General features: G+C 36.4%; 1 protein-coding gene and 1 pseudogene across 5 annotated transcripts in view; one reads left to right on the forward strand and one right to left on the reverse strand.

The window, feature by feature from the left end:
* The first annotated feature begins 686 nt into the window (after positions 1-686).
* Positions 687-27,933, forward strand: part of COMMD1 (copper metabolism domain containing 1) — a 137,812-nt gene continuing 110,565 nt past the window's right edge. For 3 of the 5 annotated variants that reach the window (XM_012764876.2, XM_012764873.2, XM_012764874.3), the window contains exon 1: positions 687-898. In XM_012764876.2, coding sequence (XP_012620330.1) covers positions 722-898 — 177 coding nt within the window. In that variant the 5' untranslated portion in view covers positions 687-721. Of the gene's footprint in view, positions 899-15,774; positions 15,971-18,104; positions 18,158-27,933 lie in introns of those variants that run through there. The other 2 variants (XM_076000821.1, XM_076000820.1) reach the window with 2 other exon arrangements.
* LOC105871502 (activated RNA polymerase II transcriptional coactivator p15 pseudogene) lies at positions 13,523-15,553 on the reverse strand (annotated as a pseudogene).

A 27,933-nucleotide genomic window follows, 5' to 3' on the forward strand; every position in this document is an offset into this window, starting at 1 on the left:
AGACCCTGTCTCTACTATAAATAGAAAGAAATTAATTGGCCAACTAATACATATAGAAAAAACATTAGCCGGGCATAGTGGTGCATGCCTGTAGTCCCAGCTACTTGGGAGGCTGAGGCAGTAGGATTGCTTGAGCCCAGGAGTTTGAGGTTGCTGTGAGCTAGGCTGATGCCACGGCACTCACTAGCCTGGGCAACAAAGTGAGACTCTGTCTCAAAAAAAAAAAAAAAAGAAAAGAAAAAGGCAATTAACAACTCAAGCAAACACATCATGTTATCAGGAGATAGTTAAATTTTCTTGGATAAAGGGTGACAGGTAAGGATTATGCAGAGATTAGATCTGAGTGATAGATCCTATTCAGTTAGTGAGTTGTCAGTGCCTGGAAAGAGATACAGCCATCCAAAAGTTAAACTGCCAAACTTACAGGATGCTACCCCATCTCAAGTGATCTTTGAAATGATCTTTCTCTTGAGTAGGCTCTGGAGTAATGAGGGAAATCAGCGGAAGCAAAATGATCCTATTAGAACCAAAGGGATATTTTCGCGGTGGCATCCTAAGGGGATGGGTTTTGCAAAGCAAACCTGGGAGCTGCCAACTCCGACCTTTGGGGGAACCTCTCCCTTGCGTTCCCAGGTGTGCCTTTGCCCAGACTACTTAGGCCCATCTCGGCCTCCGTGGCCGGGCAGCGCTCAGCTGTTGAGGGGCGGGGCCTTTGCAGACAATGGCGGGTGAGCTTGAGAGCTGCAAACCTCTGGGCGGGCTGCTGAGCGGCCTGGCCCAGGAGGCTTTCCACGGGCACCCGGGCATCACGGAGGAGCTGCTGCGGAGCCAACTCTATCCAGAGGTGCCACCCGAGGAGTTCCGCCCTTTTCTGGCAAAGATGAGAGGGATTCTTAAGGTACTTTTCTTCCCTGTAGTCTCCACCGCGGAGCCCAGCCCCTTCCCCGCTACCTTGGGACTCGTCCTCCGCCCTCCCCTCTCCCCCAAAGCTGAAAGGGCGTTCCTCTTCAGACCTCTACTGTGTGGGCTCTACACTGCAGTCCTTCAGATCCAGGGAGCTTGCTCCGTCGCCGCTTGTCACTTTCTTAAGGGTGACCTTTTTTTTTTTTTTTTTTTTTTTGCTTAAGCTCCCAGTTCCGGGGTAGGGCTGACTGATACCAACGGTTGAGGACTCTGGGTTTTTTTTCAAGACATCTCTTCTCTATTGGTAACAATCAGGCTTCCTCGGCAGATCTGTGGGTTCCAGAGTTTTTAAAATTAAAAGCGATAAGTCACCATTTTTTCTGGGAAGTTGGGAGCGTTAAAGTTAGCCAGTGATGCCTTTGTTTGACTTAGGGGGTCAGGATGACGTCTAGTTCCAATCTTCCTTTACCTTATAAGCAACACTGAGGGTTAAACATCTCTCTAATTCTTATGGAAACAGAGCAATTGAACATGAGTTTTAAACAAAAATGCTTTGAGCAGAGAGACAATGTCCATCTGCAATAAGAGGGAATGTACACAAACGATGCAAAGATGCTATAATATTTGTAAATATAATTGTGAATAAGCAACTGTAGACAAAAAAGAGGTATTAGTTCTTCCTGGCAGGCTTCTTAGAGATGCTATTTTTGCTGCTTTTGAAGAAAGTGTAGAATATTTTAGACTGTGAGGAGAGAGAGCCATATAGGGCTCCGGTCCCCAACTCCCCCATTCGCAGAGTTCCGCACCGCCCCCCACACATGGAAAAATTGTTTTCCATGAAAGGGCGGAGGGCGTGCACAGCAGGAGGTAAGGGGCAGGCCAGGAAGCTTTTAATCTGTATGAAGCTTCATCTGTTTTACAGCGGCTCTCCTTCACGAGTCACTGCCTGAGCTCCTCTTCCCACCCCCCACCTCCTTCCCTCCGTCTGTGGAAAATTTGTCTTAAATGAAATCAGTCCTTGGTGCCAAAAAGTATGGGGACCGCTGAAGGGGCATTCTAGGTTAGGAAAATAGCAGGGGTGGGGTAGAAAAATGTAGAGCAGGTTCTGAAACTAAAAATATACAGAAAAAAATTCAGGACATGGTGAATAGTTCAATTTGATAATAATATAGGGCTACGCAATATGAAGTATTACAGCCTTTTTTCCTGTTATTTCTGCTAACCTTTACTCTTCTTCTTAAGCAGGATATACATTTTTACATATAGATGACAGCAAAGTTCATGCCTTTCAGTCGTCTATAGAAAATCGTGATGTGTGAAGAAAGTGAAAATGAAGAGGGACAACAGGGGTAGGAGGAAAGGAAGGAAGGGATGTGTAACTCCCAGCAGGGAATACTTTGTGCACACATGTTAACAGCCTATTTATTGCCAGCTGCCTGGCAATTTGTTTCATAGACTATGATTCAGGTTCAGGTGCTCACTCAGCTGCATCCTATTCATCTAACTTTTATGTTGTGTGCCCATGTGTTATATAATGATCCCGAGTGTTTGTACTGGTCCCTATTTTCTGCTTAGAATGGAGCCGTCTTACTCTTCTTGGCTGGGACATTGACCCTCTCTAGCTTTGCCTGTTAATCACAAAAGGTCAGACCTTTCATTTGCTTGTAGATAAGTGAAGCTGGACCTTCATTTGCTCTAGTTTTTATTTTTGGATAGCCCTTAAGGAGATCAATGTATTTGGAATGATGTGTTTATTTGGGGAAATAACATCCTTTATAAATACTGTGCTTGCTAAACACTGCCATTTTTATCTAATTTTTTTTTTGCTCACATTATAATTCAACTTCTTGTAGGTATGAGTTTGTATACTCTTTATTATTTGATATTGATGTTAACCTTATGAGTATGCTCTTTAATTCTAGTTCACTAGAATTAAAAAGATCTTAAGTATTAATATCTATCACATTTTGTACAGTTATATTTTGTATTCACTACTGCCCTCTGTTGGTGATAATTTTGTATTTCCTCAATGGAATTTCATATTAAAAATTTTAATGAAACTCCTGTTGTTTTATTTTGTCTATTATTAATTCATATAATCTGTGCTCATATTAATGAAAAGTTTATCCATCTTACTTTTCCCCTATTATTTGAATTTAGAATTATATTTAGATTCTATTTTAGAAGTCTGGAAATAAATGCAACATCTTACAGATTGACCTTCCTGTTCCACTCCTGCCCCCTACAGTCTATTGTCCACACAGCTACCAGTGATCCTTTTAAAAAGTACAGAATATTAATACCTTCTTAATCCCCTGCTCTCAACTATTTCATATTCCTGACTTCACATCAAACTTAGAATAAAATTCAGTCTTTACAGCTGACAAGTCCTTACATGATCTCACCCTTACCTGTTTTTCTGATCTCATTTTCTCATTTCCAGCACACAATCTTGTCTTTATTTAAATGTGTTAAGTGCTTTCTGAACCTCTTTAGAGGGTTTTTGTAGTTGCTCTTCCGTATGCCTGTAATGTTCTTTAGATATTCTTATGGATTGTTCATTTGCTTCATTCATTCTCTACCTAAAAGTTTTTTCCTGTGAGTTCTTCTCTGGCCTGTATAAAGAGCCTTACCCTTCCTTCCCCATTCTTTTTTTCACCCTGCTTTACTTTCTCTTTATACTTAGCATTACCTGATATTATATTATGTACTTATTATCTTGTTATTTATTGACTTCCCCACTGGATGTAAGCATTAAGAAGGCAGGACTTTACTATTGTATATTTTCTTTTATTGGTCATGAATTATTATATTATTTTTTTTTCTTATTTATTCCTTATGCCTAATACTGTTTTTGGCATGTGGTGTGCATGTAATAAAAATTTTGTAGAATAGATGAATGAAGGGATACTGCTTAAAGATGAAGATTGTCATTAAAAAGATAATTATGGAGAGAAAACCTATACCACTTCTGTGTGGGGAGAGCTGGAAAATGTGATACTCTAAAATAGGGGTCAGCAAAGTATGGCTGGTGGGACTAATCTGGCTTAGTGCCTGTTTTTATAAATAAAATTTTACTGTAACATGGCCACACATTCATTCATGTATATCTTATCTGTAGCAACTTTAGCCATTATCATAGCAGAGTTGAGTGGTTGTGACAGAGACTTTGTGGCCTTCAAAGACTAAAATATTTGCCATCTGAATGTTTACAGAAAAAATTTGCTAGCTGGGCATGATGGTGTGCACTTGTAGTCCTGGCTACCTGGGAGGCTGAGGCAAGAGGAGAGGATCACTTGAGCCCAGGAGTTGGAGGCTACAGTGCGGCTACAGTGTGCTATGATTGTACCTGTGAGTAGCACTGCATTCCAGCCTGGACGACATAGGGAAACCCCATCGCTAAAATAATTTAAAAAACAAAACAAAAAGAAAAAGTTTGCTGACCCCTGGGGAAAACATTTGTTCTTAAACTCATAATATTTAATATTTGAAAACAATATTATATGTAAATTATGTTTCAAGGTTAGTTACTTGATAAATATCTAAAAACTAGAAATAGGGACTATTTACTCTTCAGTCTTATTGAGGAATTTCACTAACTTGTTCATTAGACTCATCTGTGGTAAATAAAAATGACCTTTAATGTTTCTGTAGTACTAAATATGTATTCTTAGTAAGACATAGAATTTGAATTGGAAAATTTTGTTCATATTCAAAAGATGTAAAATTTTTCATATGTTAATGTAGCATACAATAACATAAAATTTAATGTTGTGAATCTGAGAATCAAGTGGAAACTATCAACATATGAAAGTTTAAACTTTATGGGAAATAACTTGCCAGTAATATGACAATAAGAATTATAATAGTAAAAGACTAAGAAATATTTGAACACTTGCTTCAGTGTTTTCTATTGAAGCCATGAAATTTTGTAATTTGAGAATTAAATTGACTATAAAGGAAAGACCTGTGGTAATATAGTTTTTGTATATCAACTGCATTGAAGAAAATATAGGAATTTGAGTTGAGTGAAAACATGTATAATACCATCTGTTGACGCAACCAGTATTAATATTTTTGTGCATTTATTCATACCACAAATGTTTAGTAAGCATCTTAACTAAATGCTATCTATGCATTGTGCTTGGGATATAGCAGTAAACATCACAGCTTTAGTCCCTGCCCTTGTGGATCATATAGTTTCCTGGAAAATATAGACATTAAGACAATAATGAGGATGGGCACAGTGGCTGACACCTGTACTGCTAGCACTTTGGGAGGGCAAGGAGGGAGGATCCCTTGAGGCCAGAAGTTCGAGACCAGCCTGAGCAAGAAATATAGAACATACAAAAATTAGTGGTGGTGCATGCCTGTAGTTCCTGCTGTTTGGGAGGCTGAGAGGCAGGAGGATCTCTGGAGCCCAGGAGTTTGAGGTTGGGATGAACTATGGTCATCCCACTGCACTCTAGCCGGGGCAACAGAGTGAGACCCTGTCTCAAAAAAACAAAAAACACAAAAAACCAAAAGACAATAATTACTTGTAGAATAGTTCCTAGCCCACTCTACAACATGAACAAAGAAAGAGAAAAAGAAAGGTCTACTTGTTGGATTAAAGGAGAAGATAGAAACTGCACAGAACTAATTTTCCTTGCCCTATTGTCTGCCCCTGGTCCCAAGGTAGGGGTTTCTCATGAGTATGGCTGATAGGGTCATGATGATGTCTTTCTTGGATGAGTATTTGGCTGCTCTGGGACCTCATTTTAAATTTCTTTGGAACCTAATTGGATCTCAGAACATCACCTGAACAGGCCAAGCTGTTCACTGCAGCAGCTCCCTCTTCTCACTGTGGCTTGACTTACTGTACCTGTTTTCAGATCTTGAAGCATGTTCTTAAGTAGCTTCCTAAGAAAGGGCATATGGGATGTAATTCTTTTTAAGTATTAAAAAATGTCCTTAGTCTCACACTTAATTGGTAGTTTGGCTGAAAATATATTTCTAGGTTGTGAAATAATTGACTCACAATTTTGAAGGCATTGTTTTGTTGACTCATCTTTTTCTTTCTTAGAAGCTTTTAGGATTTTCTCCTTATTCTTTGTTTCTTTGAATGTCATTGGTATGTGGCTTTTTTTTTCCTTTTTTTCTTTTGAGACAGTCTCACTCTGTCACCTGGGCTAGAGTGGCGTGGCGTCAGCCTAGCTTACAGCAACCTCAAACTCCTGGGCTCAAGTGATCCTCCTGCCTCAGCCTCCCGAATAGCTGGGACTATAGGTGCAAGCCTCCATGCCTGGCTAATTTTTTCTATTTTTGGTAGAGATGGGGTTTGCTCTTGCTCAGACTGGTCTAGAACTCCTGAGCTCAAGTGATCTTCCAGCCTCGGCTTCCCAGAGTGCTAGGATTACAGGCATGAGCCACCTGGCTCTGCCAAGACTCCTTAACTTTGTCTTCTAGCCTTTTAATTGTATTTTTCATTGTATCATGTTTTAAATTTCCAAGAGTTCTCTTTTCACATGAAAAATAACTACTATGTTTAACCAACAATCTCTTTTCTTTTTTCAAACACAAGGGGGAGCATGCTTTCTGCATTTTGCTTTTTTCAAATGCAAGGGGAATATAACTTTCTGCATTTCACTTTCAAAAAATTTATATGTCTTTACTCTGATTTTTAATATACTATTCTTCATGTTAAGAATTTAATCTGTTTGTACCCAGCACTGGTAAAAGCCCTTTTTAAAGGCTTTTGACGAACATTATATTAAGATATTTTTGAAACTAAAAATATACAGAAAAAATTAGCTGGGCATGGTGGCGCATGCCTGTAGTCCCAGCTACTTGGGAGGCTGAAGCAGTAGGATTGCTTGAGCCCAGGAGTTTGAGGTTGCTGTGAGCTAGGTTGATGCCATGGCACTCTAGCCTCGGCAACAGAGTGAGACTCTGACTCAAAAAAAAAAGATATTTTTGGTTATGATATAAATATAATGTTTTTAATATTCCAATAATTTAATATTTTGCATACTGCAATGTGTTGTTAATTTTAAAAGCCCAATTTGATCATAGTTTATAAATATTAATACCTGAAAAATTTTGTGGAAAGTACAGTGAAAGCAGAAGCTTAAAAGTGCATTTGGTATCAAGTTTACAAAATGGCTTGAGTTGACTGCCCATTAGTGATAATTTTGTTTTATTATCAGTGAATGGAAGGCTGGCCACAGTGGCTTACACATACATTCCCAACACTTTAGGAGGCCAGGAGTTTGAGACCAGCCTGGGCAAGAAAGTGAGACCCTGTCTCTACCCACCCACCCCCCCCCAAAAAAAATTAGGCACATTGTGGTGCCCTGTATTCCCAGCTACTTGGGAGGCTGAGGCATGAGTATTGCTTGAGCCCAGGAGTTCAAGGTTGCTGTGAGCTATGATTGTGCCAATGCACTCCAGCCTGGGTGACAGAGTGAGACTCTTTTAAAAAAAAAAAAAAAAGAAAAAAGCATTATCAAAGAGATTTATATTGTAGAATGTATTGAGTACCTCATTCTTGAGAAAAAGCCAGTTGTACAAAGCTAGAGTGGTTTTTAATATTGTGCAATTTTTGTCTTTGTAAGAAGTTTTGCATTTATTTTATAATGTAGAAAGATTTTACTGCATGAGATACTTTTTAATCTATTACTGGAAACTCCTAACAAATGAAAAATGTGTAAATGCAGTATCTTTTTGATACTTAGAGTCAATTTTAGAATGAATGTCACATGTATTTTGAAGAATTAACTTATAAGTATAAATTAACTTAAAAGTATAAATTAATGGATGCAAAATACAGGGTCTTAAAATGTTTGTTTGTTTGTTTGTTTGTTTGTTTGTTTTGAGACAGAGTCTCACTCTGTTGCCTGGGTTAAGAGTGCCCTGGCGTCAGCCTAGCTCACAGCAACCTCAAGCTCCTGGGCTCAAGTAATACTTCTGCCTCAGCCTCCCGAGTAGCTGGGACTACAGACATGTGCCACCATGGCCAGCTAATTTTTTCTATGTATATTAATTGGCCAATTAATTTCTTTCTATTTATAGTGGAGACAGGGTCTTGCTCTTGCTCAGGGTGGTTTCGAACTCCTGATCTTGAGCAATCCTCCCGCCTCTGCCTCACAGAGTGCTAGGATTACAGGCATGAGCTACCGCATGTAGCTCGGCCTTAAAATGTTTATATTAGGAAACTTAAATAGAAGAGAGTGATAACTTTTGACTTATTCTTAGGTCATGCTTGCAGGTTTCTTTTGTATTCTGTCTACATGATTGTCTTAACTAAAAGCAGTAATTATATTTTTCTACTGTAGGTGGCAGTAAAATATGGACTTACCAATGTGCTGATAAATTATGCTAGAAGCAACATAATGTTGAAATGTTCTTTCTCCGGAATGTTCTAGTTCAGAAAATGCTCAAAAGTTGGCTACTCAACAATAATAATTTCTTGTCCAAAAGATGTCCAAATATTTGGTTTGATATTTTGAATTTAGAAATACCATTTTCTGTAAAATTTAAAGCTCTGTAAACATTTCTTTTGCCATAGTTGTCTACTTTTTGTTCAACTAAGTTTTCCTAATTTCATTGAGCATTTTTGAGAATTTAGGTGATAATGCATGGGATATATTTCTGATTCTCTGAAGGACTGGCAAGTGACTGATGTTACTTTTTTATATCACTGGACATCACATGATAAAGCAGCAATTGCATATTATGCAGCTGGGGTTTGAAGAGTGTTAGTAGACTGAAATGACCTGTAATGAGGCGTTCTATAAGTTTTTTTTCCTTTTTTTCTTGCTTTAAGGTAAAAGCTGTATTAATTAATCTATTTTTCGTTCTCCTTTTCCGAAAGGAATATTCTGGGCCTGTAAATTTGACTTGGGTTGAAGGAGTAGCTAGGTGAGGAGATTTTAAGGATGATATCTTTGATTTACCTATCAAATATTTACTAAGCCCCTAATATGCTGTACTCTGCTCTGCACATAAGGTAAATATCACAGTCTCTATCTTAAAGAATCTTACATGGTAAATGCCATAATAAAGTAATACATAATGCAGTCTGGTGGAGTGGATCCTTATTTTAAACTGCAGAAATATGGAAAAAATCAACTTTTTTTGGATCTTAATAAAACACCCACATTTTTTACTTTGTCTTAATTTAGAATAGTTTTTATAAATTTGGACTTTCATTATGATTCATCTTTGATAAAAATTTTTGTTTCAACTCATTATTTTCTAAGAAGTAATTATAGAAATTTTGGTATGGTTTCTGTTATGTGTGCTTTGTATATAAGATTAACTTTTAATGTCTTTATATGCCAGTATGAGATTATGGCCAAAAGATATTATTCTGGACATTATTCCCTGTCATGACATATGATAGTGGTATAGCTCTCTTCCCCAATTTTCTACAGATGTATTTCTAAAAAAAGAAACCACCATTTATGAAATCCTTAGATTTCCATTTTATGTTTGTCCTAATCATATGTTACTTTCTTAAGAAATAATCAAATTATTTATAATTTGTTTAAAGTATATTTATTCAAATGAACATTTATTATGTACCTACTATGTGAAACATCAGCAAACCAAACAACTTCCCTGCCTCCTGGACTTGACATTCAAGGAAGAGGCCTGAGGGTGGGAGTGAGTGTATTCTGACAATAAATAAGAATATGCATATAAAGGAATGAAGGCAGAAAATGTATTTATTTTTTATATATTTTTTTCTCTTCCCTCTTATAATCTTTTTTGATCCCTTAAAATCAGTAACAGACATTTACCTGGGATAATGAATCTTATATCATTAGTATCTTTAGCTTTCTTTTTTTTTTTTTTTTTTTTTTTTTGAGACAGAGTCTCACTTTCTTGCCCAGGCTAGAGTGAGTGCCGTGGCGTCAGCCTGGCTCACAGCAACCTCAATCTCCTGGGCTCAGCGATCCTACTGCCTCAGTCTCCCTAGTAGCTGGGACTACAGGCATGCGCCACCATGCCCGGCTAATTTTTTTTGTATATATATTTTTAGTTAGTCAATTAATTTCTTTCTATATTTTGGTAGAGACGGGGTCTTGCTCAGGCTGGTTTTTGAACTCCTGACCTCGAGCAATCCGCCCGCCTCGGCCTCCCAGAGTGCTAGGATTACAGGCGTGAGCCACCGCGCCCGGCCTCTTTAGCTTTCTTATGAGAAAAACAGTAGATTTTACACTTAAAGTCATAAATATTAACATGAATTTTATATAAATTTGATGTTTATATCAGGATCTTCAAGTCTAGTATATTTTATCATCCAGATTTGCTTAGTAATATATAATAAATTTTATGATATAGAGATATAAAGTGGTATACTTTCTCTAGAGAATTCCACACTATGCTTTCCACTCTAACACATATATATCTAATTTGGTTTTCCTTAGATTCTCTTTAATTATATCTATCCCTAAAGTCAGTAGGTCTTTATGTCCTTTCTGGCTTTTTAGGTAGCTGTCTACCTGAATTTAATTTTTTAAAAAACTTATTATTTTAGATAATATGCATACAGAAAGGCAAACAAATTTCACATGTGCACCTTTGTGACTCTTCACAAACTGAATGATGTACCCTTGTAACCACCCAGATGGAGAAATCAAACACTGCCAGCACTCTAGAGCCCCTGTCATGCTCTCTTCCAGTCACTGGAGCCCCACCTTCCAGGGAACCACTTTCTAATTTCTGATACCATAGTTGAGTTTTCCTGTTTACAAGCTTTATATTAATGGAATCTTACAATACTCTTTTATGCCTATCTTCTTTCACTCAACATTATGTTTGTGAAATTCAGCATTATTGTACATAATTGTAGATGATTCATTCTTGTTGCTGTAGAACTGGGATCAGCAAATGATAACCCACAGGCTAAATCTGGCTCCCTGCCTGTTACAGTATAGCCAGTGAAATAAAAATGTTTTTTATATTTTTATTTTTTATTTTTGAGAGACAGAGTCTTGTTCTGTTACCCAGGCTGGAGTGCAGTGGTGCCATCATAGCTCACTGTAACCTTGAACTCCAGGGCTCAAGTGATCTTCCTGCCTCAGCCTCCTGAGTAGCTAGGGTTACAGGTGTGGGCCACCATGCCCAGCTAATTTTTTTGTAGAGATGGGATCTTACCCAGTTGCCCAGGCTGTTCTCGAACTCCTAGCCTCAAGCAATCCTCCTGCCTTGGCCTCCCCAAAGTGTGGGATTATAGGCATGAACCACCATGCCTGACATTTTTATAATTTTAAATGGTTCAAACAAAAAAGAACAATGTTTATGATAGATGAAAATTACATGAAATTAAAATTTCATTGTCCATAATACAGTTGATTTTGCTCTATAAGAGCAGAGTTGAATAGTTGCAACAGAGTCTGTATGGCCAACAAAGTGTAAAATATTTGCTGCCTGGCTCTTTACAGAAAAAATTTTGCCAGCCCTGCTCAGTACACCAATGTCTGAATATATCACAATATGCTTATCCATTCTACTGCTGATGAGCATTTGGGAAGTTTCCAGATTTTGCATGTTATCAATAGAGGACCCTATTTTTTAATCCTTAAAAAAGGATAGCTATTGTTTTCTCATTATGTCTGTTCTATTGAGCAGAGAACCATTTTTTATCTATTCACAGGTTGATTTTACAAGTTTTTATATAGTTTAACTTAGCTCTGTTTTGTCCTTATAAATAGATTGAGAGATAGGAACAAACCTGTGCTCTGAGTTCTGTTTCTTTTTTGAGACAGAGTCTCTCTGTGTTGCCCAGGTTAGAGTGCTGTGGTGTCAGCCTAGCTCACAGCAACCTCAAACTCCTGGGCTCAAGCAGTCCTGCCTCAGCCTCCAGAGTAGCTGGGACTACAGGCACATGCCACCATGCCTGGCTAATTTTTTCTATTTTTAGTTGTTTGGCTAATTTCTTTCTATTTATAGTAGAGATGGGGTCTTGCTCTTGCTCAGGCTGATCTCGAACTCCTGAGCTCAAGCAATCCTCCCACCTCGGCCTCCCAGAGTGCTAGGATTTCAAGCATGAGCCACTGTGCCCAGCCTGAGTTCTATTTTTTTTTTTAATGCCTTTATACGGTAACCGAGAACTATTTTTCTTTGAAGCAACATAGCAGATAATTAAATAAATTTGAGTATTTTTCTCCTCAAATTTTACACCTCTGCTATTCCTTGTCATACATTTTACAGCTTCTTTAATAGTTTTTTTTTTTCACATTTCTTATTTTTATTTCAACATTTAAAATATTCACAGATGGAGTATTATATCCAGACATCTCCATGGAAGATGTATTAAACAAAACATACAGTCATTCCACAATTACAGAATTACATTATTTGTGACTATATGAATGTTTACCCTAGAGTTCATCTGGAAAAACATCAGTTAAAAAAAAACCAAAAAACTTTTGAGTGTTTCACTGGATTATATTTCCATAAAAAGTGAACTGCAAAGAATTTCAGGAAAGACACCTAAATATTAATCAGCACTTTTATAAAATTCTAAACTTTTATAGTATTCTTTTAACATACCTCTGTCAGGAACACTTAAATAAATTTTGATACTCAATCCTTTCTCTTTTTCCCTCAATAGCAAAGCCAGGATGTACTTATTTCCATTTGTTTTTTCTTAAGTCTTTGTTTCTAAACACATTATGTAGGATAGATTGATCACAGCATCTTGACTAGCCAATGAGGTAGGAGTATTCTTCAAAAGAAGTTCTTAGGCATTTATAAAGCAAAGTAAAAGAGGATAATCAAATTTTTACAATTTGATTGATAACTTGATAATAAGTTAGTTTTTAGTGGTTGTTCTTCAAATAAAATGCTAAGAGCATTGGACATTGGTCAAATGTTGCTCATAGTTTAAAAACAAAGAGGAAAAATCCATTGATACAAAGTCTAATAAAGGGCATAATCTGAGTACAGGCATTAATTAAGTCCATTTTAGCATTACAAGGTAAGATACTTATCCTTCAAAATGCCAAGCTTTTTTCTTGGGAAAAATCTTACCAAAGACAAAGTTTAAACAGAAAACAAGAGTACTCTATCCTTTCTTTTCAGTGTAATTTGTTTCTTCTTTTAACCCAGTTCTCATCATTTCACAAAGATTAATAATTTCAGTATATAGCATATCCAGTAAAATATTTAAATAAAATTAGCAGTCAACTTACCAACTGTGCAGAGAAACACTCCTTAATTAACAAAATGCTAAACAACTAGAAAATGCCTAGATAATAGATTTCAGCACCATCCCTATGTTAGATTTGTTTCAAAATGCACACACCCCCTAAATTCATATAAACCTAGGAAATTTACCCATCATTTCATCTTCATCTACACCAAAATCAAAGTTCTAACTACCCTTTCTGTGTATCCGAAATAAGGAATATTTGAAAAATCTATCCAATTAATTTAATAGGACACACATGTTCCATGTGGGACAGGGGGGAGGGGTATCAATCAAGCTTGTTTGTCTAAAATATGTATTTTGAACACACAGTACCTACTATTTGATGAAAACTAAACCACAAATTTAGTTTATCAATTTGCACTGCTAAACTACATTAAAAAGTTCTCTAAAAAGTGTTAAAAAACAAAACAAAATAAAACAAAAACCAGAATACCTGCCAGAAAAAACTGGTACCTATGTGCCCTGGCAGATGGTTTTGAAATTAAGTCCTTGACGATTCTACTACAAAATGCTTTAGATGTAGGAATCAAACTCGGTAGCAAAATAGTGCAACTCTGCTATGGCAGCCCTTAATGGCAATAGCCATTTGAGATTTGCTACCAAAAATAATAATTTGTCAACACAAATTTTTTACATCTTTAAACCTTTATTTTTACTATTCTATCTAGAATTGTGTCCTATTGATGTTATAAAAATCTCAAAATATCATGTGTATATCATTTAGTCAGACAAGAATTCTTTCCTCTTCACTGCCACCATCTTTCATTTGTTATAGTTCCCTTTACAAACATTCTTTTCCTAAGGCACACCATGCCCTATTTATTGCTGCAAAGCCCCTGAAATCTGTGCCTCAATCTGTCTGCTTCATCATTAGGTTAAATGAAAACCACTTATGAGTGTCTGTTAAAGCTTAATAACATCAAGTCTAGAATGCCACTATCCAGTAGATTAACTGCAAAATAACCAAGTCTACTGAAGCAAAGGCCAAAAAACACAAGTATATGCCTGATAAGCTCTTTGCCCTACAAACTACCTACATTACCTACTATGACAAAAAACCTCAGTGACATCTCTGGCTACATACAATCCACACTCAATGTTATAAAATAAAATGTTAGGCCAGTAAGCTTTCACAATTTTTATTAAATCCTAGTCTAGTTTAACATTTGATTTTATAGACATTATCCCATGGTGAACATGTTTAATAAGTGAAAGCAAATCAGACATCTCACCTAAGTCATTATTTTCTGCAGACTAGGCAATAAGATAACTACACAGAACACTATGGGTAATGACATACACTTGCTCAGAGTTTTCATACGTGCTATGTTGCTTATCAAACTATATCTGCTAATATTTAATACAGTAGATTTAGTGATTGTAGTTCTCATATAAGTAACCTTATTGACATAACATTTTGATGGTTTTACTGACTTTTCAAATTAGAATATATTCAAGGAAAATAGTAGAGAGTAAAATGAAAACTAAACTGGAAGAGGTTAAGTTATTAAAAGAAAATGAAGTAAAAAAGAAAAGAGTGAAATATCCTTGGAGTGGAAAAGTCAAACAAGTCTAAAAATTTGGTTGGAAGAGAAAAGATCAAGTATGGATTTCACAAACCAAAAGTTTATAAACACAAATCCTTCTTATTGTAAAAGGTGAATTGAAACTAAAAGGTCTATAAAACTGTTACTTTGGGCCTTAAACAGTATCTTCTGATCAAAAAAGGCCACAACAGCTGAGATTGTATTATTCCATTTTATTTTACACTAGGTGGTGGGCACAAAGCAATCCTCCTTGATAAACATGACAATTAGCTTCACTCAGAACATTTTTAATAATGCACATTAAAAAAAGTATTCATCTTACAAATTGTTCTGCAATCCAAACATACAATAGCTTGGAAAACAACATTTAGAAAACAAAAGCCAATGTAAAAAGACAGATTAAAACAACTAGAACAGTACAGGTTTTATATGGCTCGAATTTTACAGTTTTCTTACTGCATCATCAATGTCGGAAATCTGTTCCTTCAGCTGGCTCCATTGCTCCGGATTTAAAGAAATACCTTTTCTTCTTGGTTTCATTTCACCTTCTGGATCCATCCAATATTCTCTAATATCAATTAGAACTTTCCCTTTAAAGTCCCGAACACTAACATACCTCATTTTCCCAATCTGAAACATGTTATCATCTCTGCTGCTGCTGCTCTGTTTGGAAGATGACAGAGCTCTTGAAGTTTCACCAGTCTTTTGCTTCTTCACAGGTTTTTCTGGAGCAACTTGCTTTTTCCTCTTTAACTTTTTGTCAACTTCGCTGTCAGAATCACTGCCAGAAGAGCTTGAAGAAACAAGTTCCTTTGACTTAGGCATTGCTTCGCTCGTGCAGTCGTACAATCTCAGGCTCCCTCGCTCGCGACTCTCTTTAATAGTTTTTTTAAAGATCTGATTAACTGGTATACCTAGTTTTCTTGGTCTTTTCTCTTTTTCTTTATTATTAAGTCATTTAAATTTCCATAGACTCAGGACATATTCTCCTATTGTAGAACTACAAACTTCAGCTGACAGTAGTGGGGCTGTGGTTATAAGAGATGACCTTTAATCAATTCTGATTTTTTTTTTCTTCAAGACAAAGGATTTTGCTTTTTCACCCAGGCTGGAGTACAGTGGCACAATTATAGCTGTCTGCAGTTGAAGTGATCCTCCCATCTCAGCCTCCCAAGTAGCTAGAACTACAGGCATGAGCTACCATGCCTGGCTACTTTTAAAATTTTTGTAGAGATGAGGTCTTGCAGTGTTGGTCTGGAACTCCAGGGCTCAAGCAAACCTCCTGCCTCGTCTTCCCAAAGCACTGGGATTACAGGTATGAACCACTACACCCCGGCCTTTCGATTCTGATTCTTGAGCAGTAATTCTTTTTTTTTTTTTTTTTTTTTTTTTTACCTGAATGTTAAGTTATGCACTTGATTTGGAGACTACACTAATCAAGAACTCTCTCTCAAGAGATGACTTTATGGACTGAAACAAGTATTTCAGAGATCATTCTAAAAATGAAAGGGGAAGGAAAGAAAAGAACATGCTTTTTTTTTTACTTTGTAATTACTTCTGGCGACTTTCCCACACATTTCTGAGCTGGCCAAAAGTGTCCTTTTAGAAAAGGCTAATTTTTTTCCCCATAAAGTTAAAGGCTAATGTGTTGCTTGGAGTGATTAATAGTAGGAAACATTCATCGTGCTTGATTTTGGATTATTTTTTCCCCCTTGCTGATAAAGGAGTCCTAATAAAAAGTGTAAGAACTTAGATGGCAAGTAAGTTACTGGGTAAAAGTAACCTAGCAGAATGAAAGCCAGTTAGTATCAGTGAGCTTCTACTACTAAAGAGTATAATTTAGAATCACCTTGAAAATTTGGTGCTTTCCTGTATTGTAAACAGTCACTTCACAGCAAATCCAAATCACTCTTTGGATTTTCCAGTGAGTATAGAGGGAATCCTAACCGTAAAATATTTTTACTAGAGAAAATCCTGGGCCTACTCATATATATATTTTTTGAACATATTTTTGCTTTGTATACTCATATATTTTTTGTCTTCAATTATAATACCATGAAAGCGAATGTTTGTAATCATTTGAAATTTGTTAAATTCTTGAATTTAGTCATTTATAGAAATATTGAAGTATTATCTAAATATGTCCTGTTGATCATTGTTTCTGAGAATTAGACCAACCCAGCATTATTTTTGGGAGGGGGAATGATCGATGAGTTTGCTTTTTACCTTTCCTTACCTGCCTGTTTGTTAACATGATTTTTTTTTTTTTAATCTCGGTATCTGAGAAACAGTCATTATGTTTCTTAGAGACCAAGTTTGGCAGTCTTGCTGCTGCTTTATTTCTTTAATTATTGATTTATAATGTTTTCTTAATTATATAGGTGCAAATTAGATAATTGGTTCTTTGAACCCTTATTTAATTTTACAATTATTTTTCTTTTGATGTGTTCTTAGAGTATTTTGCACTTGAATATTACTCTATTTGGAATAGAGTAACCAGTAGAGTAGCAGACTACATAAGGAATGTAGAAGATACTAATTAGTTTTATAGCCCTTTTTTTTTAATAGAAAATAGCCAAGGCTTGGTTTTATAATATTTTATGATATTAGAAAATTTGGTGATTTTTGGCATTTAACTATGATGTGGAATTATTTTTGGGAGAAACCTGGGCCAACACAGGAAGCATTCTAAAGATGTACTCTAAGGACAAAATCTCAAATTCTTAATCTGTTTCCATCCTGTTTTTAGTTTATGACTGCTTTATTATAAAAGTTTTCAAGATTTAGTTTTTTCCCCTTATATAACCTTATGTAACTTGAAATTGCTTAAAATACACAAATAAGGAATAATTCAAGAGATGCTATTAATTACAATTACTTAAAAACTATATAAGCTTCTGGCCAAAGATTGTATATAGTATTTTAGCTATGTGGGAGAAGGAGAAAGATAAGTATCTGTTTAGAGGAAAATTATTAAATTGATTATTCACAGAGTCACCATTGACTTTGCTTTGCATGGTTTCTGATTTGGTATGTAAATTTGTTCCAGAGTAACTAAAATTGTAGATCTTTTTATTGAATAACAGGGTAATTTAATATAATCCTAATGTAATATTCTGTAATTAGATGGGTAATATAGAAGGCAGCAAATTGCTTTCAAGATATCTAGCCTCAAGAGATTTTACTGAAGCAGATACTAAGCTGTTCTTTCAGGCATTCAGAACATTAAGATTTGGGAGCTGGCTTGCTTAATGGACTTGGAAACAGAAACCACCACTTTTTATAAAATACATCTCAAGATTTTCTTATTGGGAGTCTCTCTGAACCTATTCTGGTTTGGGGGGCTACCTGATTTAAAAAATTTTTTAAAAGATTTTCTTGTTACTAAATTGTAAACCCTTTTAATACTCCATTAGATTAGGCATAGTCATTTATTTTCTTCTGTCTAGGTAGATAAACTGAATGATGGATGATGCAGAATTGAAGCATTCCTTTTATTCAGGTAATAAAACAAGTATGGAATTTTTTATTCATTCTTATATACATTAAACTATGTACAAAGTATTGTGACAAGTATTGGGAAAAATACAAAGATGAGTAAGACATTGTATTTTACAAGGGGCCTTTAGTTTACTATGGGAGATGAACATATGGATAAGTGATGAGCATTGAAAACAGAATTTTAATGAATGAGTTGTAATTAATTCCACTTACTAGGGTATAACAACATTTAACTGGGGTCTACAAGATAAGATTTCCACAAGCAGGATAAGGAGTTCTACATAGGGGAACAGAATTAAGGCATATAAATATGGAAATATGTAGAATTTAAAGATATCAATGTCACTGTAAAATATGTGAGATGCAAGATGATTAAAGGGGACCTGATTGTCAAGAATGCTGTTCTTTACATTTAGACTTTATTCTGTGGGGAGTAAGGAGCCAGTGAAAAGTTTTCATTGGGCAAGTGACATAAACTCAGATTTAGGCCAGGTGCGTGGCTCACGCCTGCCTGTAATCCTAGCATTCTGGGACGCCCAGGTGGGTAGATCGTTTGAGCTCAGGAGTTCGAGACCAGCTCGACCAAGAGCAAGACCCCTTCTCTACTAAAAATAGAAAGAAATTACTTGGACAGCTAAAAATATATAGAAAAACTTAGCCGGGCATGGTGGTGCATGCCTGCAGTTCCAGCTATTGGGGAGTCTGAGGCAGAAGGATTGCTTGAGCCCAGGAGTTTGAGGTTGCTGTGAGCTAGGCTGATACCACGGCACTCTAGCCCGGGCAACAAAGTGAGACTCTGTCTCAAAAAAATAAACTCAGATTTATATTTAGAAAGAGAATTTCTTGAATCCTGCAAAGCATGAACTAAATATTTCAACATAGCTACCAAACCACGTAGCTCTACAGAGTTTCAGGTAGGTTTACTCATTGGTGAGGAGACCGTCATGAACCCATCCACCCTTACCCATTGTAAGGTTAGATTAAATTCCTGATTTACGTAGCCAACTATATAAAATCTCTCTCTGAGGGAAAATGGGCCAGAGAAAATTCAAACATATTTCAGCTTGGATTCTTTTGGCCCCCACTGTTACTCTTCCTGTAAAAGTTAATTTTTGCTACTCAGCTGCCATTTTACACTGACTCACATCATCATTCGAGATTAAGAGTATTTAAAACACTTGACCTGCCAAACGTGTGTCAGTAAGGCTTCATTTTTATCAAGGAGAAGAAAACAGATTCCACTATCCAGTCATATGTATGCCTCAGCTTCCAGTATTTTAGGAAGCTCATTTTCCTGGAAATTTTTGTTGGTTTTTAAAGTCAGGGGTAATCTTGAAAATCATGATCTTAATTATGATTTCTGCTTATGCTATAATGATACTTTTTATTAAAGTTGCTTAGAAGGATCAAAATTAATCAGTTTGAATTCACTACTTCCTGTTGCCACTTAGTTCAGATTTTCAGTAAAAAACAAAATGGTCACATGAGTACAGTGGAAGGAAGCAAAGCAACAGATGTAATCCGCAAGATGGGAGATTTATCCAGAATTGTAAATTTGATTTTCACAGTCCAAAATCCTGAATTTTGATTATTATATTCCTTTTGCTTTTATTTCCTATCCTATTGTGAATTTAAATCCATTGATAGCAAATTCACTTGAAAAATTAATAGGTATAAAGCTGGAAGTCATGGGTCTGATGAGTCAATCATTTTAATGGGTCAGTCATTAAAATTGCTTTTAGTTTCTGCTGTGTCTTGTCTGCTTGGGCTGCCATAACAAATTACCATAGATTGGTTGGCTTAAACAATAGAAATTTATTTCTTACAGTTCTAGAGAGTAGGAAATCTAAGATCAAGGTGCTGGCAAGGTAGGTTTCATTCTGAGTCCTCTTCATTTGGCTTACTATGTGCTCACATGACCTCTTTGTGTATGGGCACAGAGAGAGAGAGAGAGAGAGAGAGAGATTTTCTGGTGTGTCTTCTTAAAGAGGCACTAACCCCATCATGAGGGCCCACCCTCATAACCTCATCTAACACTAATTACCTCCCAAAGGCCCCATCTCCAAATATTATCCTATTGAGGGTTAGGCTTTGAACGTATGAATGGGAAACATACACGCTTTTAGTTTATAACACATTGTAACCTTTTTGCCTAAATGATAATAAATTGTTTTAATACCACATGTCTCAAGAGAAAATTAATCTTTATGCTTACTATTTAGTTTATATATAAATTTTTTCTTGTGAGAAATTAATAGCCATCAGAATATTTTTTTATAAATTTTAATAAATTTTTCTTTTTTATTTTATTTATTTTCGTTTTTTCTTTTTTTTCATTTACATTGTGGTTTTAAGAATCTTTTAGCTAATGAGTTTGATATTTTTCAGATTCAGATAGAATCTATGGAATGATCTCATTCTGACGTCTACTAAATCTGAATTGTTCTTTGTACAGAGAGAGCAAGCAGTAAACAGAACAGGAACTGGACATGTATTTAAGCTTTGGTGCTAGCTTGTTCCTATCTTTTGGCTCTGCTAAAGAGGTAGCTGACAATATCAGATTCTAGGAAACAACGCTATCTCTTGCTGTCTTTGAAAAACATAATAAGACTGAAATTTTTCTTGTGCCCGTGTATGTTATTTGATATGAAGACTGAAGAATTTAATTTTCTTCATAGTAACTGAGATCATTGAAACACATTGCTGTTACTTTTTTATTTTTTATTTTTTTGAGACAGAGTCTCACTTTGTTGCCCAGGCTAGAGTGAGTGCCGTGGTATCAGCCTGCTCACAGCAACCTCAAACTCCTGGGCTCAAGCAATCCTACTGCCTCACCTCCTGAGTAGCTGGGACTACAGGCATGCACCACCATGCCCGGCTAATTTTTTGTATATATATTTTTAGTTGGTCAATTAATTTCTTTCTATTTTTAGTAGAGATGGGGTCTCGCTCAGGCTAGTTTCAAACTCCTGACCTGACCTCAAGCTATCCACCCGCCTTGGCCTCCCAGAGTGCTAGGATTACAGGAGTGAGCCACCATGCCCGTCCTTGCTGTTACTTTTTTTAAAAATGTAAATAGATTTTATTTTTTTAGAGCAGTTTTAGGTTCACACTAAAATTGAGCAAAAGGTGCAGAGTTCCCATATACTCTCTGTAGCCCCCCAGCCTCCTCTACTATCAATATCCTGCACCAGAGTTGTACATTTATTATAATAAGTGAACCTATATTCACATATCATTATCTCCCAAAGTCTATAGTTTACATCAGTGTCCATTCTTTTTATTGTACATTCTATGGTTTTTTTTTTTTTTTTGAGACAGAGTCTTGCTCTATTATCTGGGCTAGAATGCCATGGTGTCAGCCTACCTTACAGCAACCTCAAACTCCTGGATTCAAGCAATCCTTCTGCCTCAGCCTCCCAAGTAGCTGGGACTACAGGCATGTGCCACCATGCCTGGCTAATTTTATATATATATGTATTTTAGTTGTCGGCTAATTTCTATTTTTAGTAGAGACGGGGTCTTGCTCTTGCTCAGGCCGGTCTCGAACTCCTGACCTTGAGTGATCCTCTCACCTCTGCTTCCCAGAATGCTAGGATTACAGGTGTGAGCCACTGCGCCTGGCCCAATTCTATGGGTTTTGACAGATATGTGATGACATATGTCCACCATTATGTTTAACAGCATACAGAGTAATTTCATTGCTCTAAAAATCCTCAGTGCTTCACCTGTTCATTCCTCCTTTCTTTTCCCCACTGACAACCACTGATCTTTATACTGCCTCTATAGTTGTGTCTTTTCCAGAATGTCATATAGTTAGAATTATACAGTATGTAGCCTTTTTAGATTGGCTTCTTTCACTTAATAATATACATTTTAAGATATGTCTGTGGCTTTTCATGGTTTGATAGCTCATTTCTTTTTAGTACTAGATAATATTCCGTTGTTTGGATATATCACAGTTAATTTATCCATTCATCTACTGAAGGACATCTTGGTTGCTTCCAAGTTTTGCAGTTAATGAATATAGCTGTTGTAAACATCTGAATATATGGCACAAGAATGTTTAGTTTTTTAAGAAACTACCAAACTGTCTTCCAAAGTGACTGTACCATCTTTACATTCCCACCAGCAATGAATTTGAGTTATTGTCAAATCCTCGCCATCATTTGGTATACTAGCATCTAGATTTTGGCTATTCTAATAGGTGTATTGGTGTTACGTTTTGAATTGCTGACTTTTTTTTTTCCTTAGAGATGGGGTCTTACTTTGTTATTCAGGCTGGAGTGCAGTGGTGTGAGATCATGGCTCATTGTGGCCTTCAACTCCTGAGCTCAAGTGATCCTCCCAAGTAGCTGATACTGCAGGTGCATGCCACCACACCCAGCTAATTTAAAAAAAATTTTTTTAGAGATAGGTTCTCCCTATGTTGCCTGGGCTGGTCTTAAATTCCTGGCCTCAAGTGATCCTCCTACCTCAGCCTCCCAAATAGCTGGGATATGGTATGAGCCACTGTACCCGACTGGTGACTTCTTTAAATCCTAGAGACTACTTGATTCTGTGCAAATATTATTTATTAGTATTTTTCATGATACAGGTAATATATTTGTAAGTGCCAAATAGTCTTGGGTTATTAAATGTCTAAATGTTTATATAGCTTTCAAATATATCTGACCAGGTATATGGCTCATACCTGTAATCCTAGCACTCTGGGAGGCCGAGGGGAGAATATCACTTGAGCTCAGGAGTTCGAGACTAGTCTGAGCAAAATCAAGACCCTGTTTCTACTAAAAAAAGAAAAATTAGCTGGGCACACTGGCATGTACTTGTAGTCCCAGCTACTTGGGAGGCTGAGGCAGGAGGATCACTTGAGTTTTAGGATCACAGGAGTTTTAGGTTGCAGTGAGGTGTGATCACGCCACTGCACTCTAGCTGCTGTGATAGAGTGAGACTCTGCTTCAAAAAAAAAAAATCAGTATATATATATATATATATGTATATACATATATATGTATATACACACTATAATTGCAACCATGATCCATGATCAAAGATTATTATATGCATATGGACAAGAGCTAGAAGGGAACCAAAGTGATTTGTGGGTATACCTTATGTTTTCATTAGAGTTGTAATATTTGTGATAAAGTAAAAGAAAACTTGCATACTTTACTTTTGGGGATATGTTTGTGAATATTACTGTTTCTTTTGTTTTGTTTTTTTCCTGCTGTGTGTTCCAGGGGGTCCTAGGTCATTTTTAAAAGAAGACTTGGTTTTCTTAAATAATCAAAGATATGATAAAGCACCAAATTATTCCAATAAGGTACAGAATCTTTGTTTTCTAGACAGATTACTTAAAAAGTGAAGCAAAACCTTTCATACAATCTCTCATAAAGAGTAAACAAATAGTCCAAGAAAATTTTTCCTTTTTGTTTAAATTATTATTTTTTTAATGTACAGTCTCAGGCAGTGAAGGGTTTTCCTTTAAGAGAGAGAAAAACAAACTCTAGTTTTGCATAAGTGCACCATTGATATTAAAGCTTATTTTAAAACCTTATAATAAGCCCATTCAATCTTAGCCAGCTTGATCACATGAATTTCAGTTCTTTTTCCATTTTTTTCCCCCATCCACATATCCTTTACAACTTTCTATATCCTTTCAGGTTTTTGTCTTTCACTTTCCCTTCCTCTTTCTCATTTTGGAACAATCTTTAAATAACTACTTAAGGACAAAATTACTCATTTTTCTTTTAACAAAAGCACATTTTATATATCTTGAATACTTTCCATACAAAGTTGTTTTCCTTCATGCTTACTGTTTCTAGTAGTTCTATTTATGTGCATTGATTATCATTTTTAACCATTGATGACCTTTATTTTACAAGGAAAACTAGAAGATAGATAATTGTGAAGTAGATTAGCAAATTTTATGAATATAGCATCTCAAATATTCTAGAGGTATAAGCATCTTCATTACAACTTCTCACTTTGGCAAGAAGAATATTTGTTTATTAATAGACCCAAATGCCTTTAATCTGTCTGTAAAAATAAAAAGCCAAAAGTTTATAAATTTAAACTTATATTCAGTAATTGTTTCAGTATTTTATTTTACTTAGAAATTATTTATATGTTCAATGGATATCTATCACTTAGTATAACTTAAGGTTTCAAATTATCATACATATTTTGGAAACTACTTTTAAGATGTATTGTAAAACACAAATATTATTGAAATAAAGTTTGTCAGAATAATGACTCAATTTGAAAGTTTTCTAATCTTAAATATCTAATGAATATAAGCTTATTTGACTAGTAAACCCAAGTAGAATAAAATATATGTCTGTATTATACTTAATGCTGACAACTCTGAAGACATTGAAAGACATGTATTTTTTATTAAATTAATATGACAAGTTTTATTTATCAAATGTTTGTCTAAATCACATGAACTTGAAAAAATTTGGGTTAATTTTCTATATCTTTCAGAGTTTTAAGAATATTTAATATGTGAGGATGCTTGTTTTTCTCTAAGCCAACTAGAATAGAGCTCTTTTATTAACTTGGTAATACCATCTGGAGGTGGGAAAATATCATATTATGGAAGTGGAGATCTTTATGGCTTTCATTCTAAAAATTTAGCCCTGAGTCAGGCATAAATACAGTGATACAGAATTCACTAGTTTATGTATAAGAGTTAGTTCTTATCTTTGCTCTACTTTCTTTTTTATTCAAATTATGTTTCTGGCAGATAGAATAAGTTGTTTGCTCAATCAATATGAAGGCTAAAGCTTTTTACCAGTATTTGCGGAGGTTTAAGATTTTCTTTTGTTCTGACATATTTATAGAGGCTGTGGACTAAATTCTGTTTCCAGTTAGCCTTTTTAGCCTAGGTCTCTGATTCCCCCTTGAGCTCCCCCAAAGGAGGGAGCAGATGGCCTAAAGTTCTAGTGACTATAGGGAATTGAGGAGCTGGAGTGGGAAAGAGGTAAGTCTCAGAGGAGCCAGCTTGGGAGATCTTAAGTTTTCTCAAAGAAGCTCTAAATTATCCTCAGTAAAGTCATACCAACAAGAAAGGGAGGGAAAGAGAGTTAGTGTTGCAGTGGCAGAGCATATAGTCAGGAGTTTGACATGGCGGGGCTCAGCTGACTGAGACGTTTCCATGAGAGGAGCAGGATCAAGTACAGAGAACAGAGAGGCCTTGAAATAAAGAGGCAAGGAGAGGGAGCCCAAGAGGAGAACAGAGAGGCCTTGAAACCAGAACTAGGAAGAACTTCTAGTCCAAGAGGTGTCTTCCAAACAAAGAAGCCTGGGATTCTAACCCAGCTTCAGAAAGCATACTCATTCAAAATGTGATTCAAATCATAAGCCTTTTTATGGCTTAATGGATGCAAGAAGTGTCCCCAGAAAGGGTGCAGGAGATGCAGGCTCTGTGATCCTGAGTCACTCCCTAAGACATTCAAAGAGAGAAAAAGCAAACAAAGAGCCTTGTTGCCACAGCCAATAAGAATGGTGTTTGTGAAAACTCCTGTCTCTCATCTCCTGCAAAAGAGGGATATCATCTATCCTAGACCCACTAATCTGTGACACTGGGTAGGTGATACTGAAATGGGACTTCTTTGTACCAGCAAGGCAACAAGGAAAAGAGACAACACATGCTCTTATGGACCGAGATCTTTTATTTGGACTAATGTCCCTGGAGCTGTTAAGGTCTGTAAGAAGGTATTTCAGGCCTCCACCCTCTGACTGTCTACCTGTAGACAAATCCAACAATCTGTGCCCCCTGGTAGGTGGAAAACTAGTGAGAAAATGCTGTTGCTGTACCCAAGCCAAGGTCTCAGGACACAAAATGAGACAAGACACAATGGCGATCCCTGGGAGGGAAAGGATCTATAATAAGAGTACTCATACCAAGAGTCACATGCTCAAAGAACTAGTTCCTACAAGTGTTTTCTCCTATAAATCTAAATTTTGGAAAATCCCTTTTAGAAAAGACAAGCAGAGGTTCTTACCATCCTTGCTTAGCTGGACCCTGAGATCTAGGTCTGACTGGTAAAATGATTATTTTTGCTGGCTTTGTCAGAAGTTCTGGGATCTCAGCTGCAGTTTCCAGAGCAAACAGGGAATCCCAGCCATCCTGTCCTCATTGCCAAAGCTGTTGGGAAGGAAACTTTCCCTCTTCCAACGTGTTTCTAATGATTAGGGACCTGCACATTATCTGATAAGGAGAAAAGACAAGGTTTATTTATGCTTATCATGGGAGTGCTCAGTGATGTTTACTAGCCACAGATAAAAGGTTTATACAGTACTTCACTCTTATCTGCAGGGGATATGTTCCAAGACCCCCCCCCCCATCACCACCACCAGTGTATGCCAAACCATGAATAGTGCTGAACCCCAGCCAAGGAATGTCAAGGTCACCTTTTCATTTAAAGGAAGCACTTTATGGCTTTGGCATATCTGAATTGTCAGTCTTACAATTCTTGTACTTTGGGGTCATTATTAAGTAAAATGAATGTTACTTTATCATAAGTACTTAGACAGTGAAACACTGAGATAGTCAATTAGATAACCAAGGGGGCTGCTAAGTGACCTTTGGTAATGTATGCAGTGTGGATATGCAGACAAAGGGATGATTCACTTTCTGGGAAGAAAGGAGTGGGACAGCATGAGATTTCATTATGCTACTGAGAACTGTGTACAATTAAACATTTTTTTTTTTCCGAGAGGTGTCTCACTCTGTTGCCCAGGCTGAAGTATAGTGGCTGTTCACAGGTACTATCATGGCACACTGTGGCTTCCAACTCCTGGGCTCAAGCAATCTTCCTGCCTCAGTTTCCCAAGTAGCTGGGACTACAATTGCATACCTCTGTGTCCCACTAAAACTTATGACTTATTTCCAGAATTTTCCATTTAATACTTTAGAACCCCCATTGACCATGGGAAACTGAAACTGCACAAAAAGAGGGAACTGTTGCTTCTCAGACTTAATGTGGGCTTCAATGGAAAGGTATGGAAGGTTCTATTGGTCAATTTGAGGCTAATGGAAATGGGCAGTCTGTCTCCATGGCAGCTGAATTCATAGGAACCCTTGGAGCAGGGTTAATGGCAACTGTGTTTTCCGGAAGGAAGCTCAGATAAGATTTCTATGTACACCTTTAACCCAAATTGCTTTCACTTTAAAATAATCTTTATACTATCTCTGTGGGTCCAAATGGGTCCCCAATGTTGAAATCTTTCAAAAATATATTGAAATTCTTACCTAGGACCAATTATTTTAACAGCTTTATTGCAGTACTATAGATATAAAGTTAATTATACATATTTAAAACATAAAATTCGATAAAGTGACATATAAATGTACTCTGTGATAGTGAACATGTCTGACACCCCCAGAAGTTTCCCCAGGGTCCCTTTTTAAATTTCTCCTTCCTAGATAGCAGAGTAGCACAGCAGAAGTGTGCTGGGCTCATAAATTCCTCCTTCCTACCCCTCCCTAGACCTTCTTCCCCAGGAAACCACTGATTTTTTGTCACTATAGATTAGTTTACATTTTCTAGGGTTTTATATAAATGGAATCATTTAGTATATGCTTTTTTTTTTGGCTAGTTACCTTTGGTCAGCATAATGAATCAGATTCATTCATGTTGCTTATATCAATAGTTCATTCCTTTTTATTGCTGAGTTGTAGTCCATTGTATGATATACTGTAATAAGGTTGCTATGACTATTTTTGTAGGACATATGCTTTCATTCCAAATTCCTAGGAGTAAAATGGTT

Source organism: Microcebus murinus, chromosome 3 (assembly GCF_040939455.1).
Source record: "Microcebus murinus isolate Inina chromosome 3, M.murinus_Inina_mat1.0, whole genome shotgun sequence".
NCBI classification, from domain to species: Eukaryota; Metazoa; Chordata; class Mammalia; order Primates; family Cheirogaleidae; genus Microcebus; species Microcebus murinus.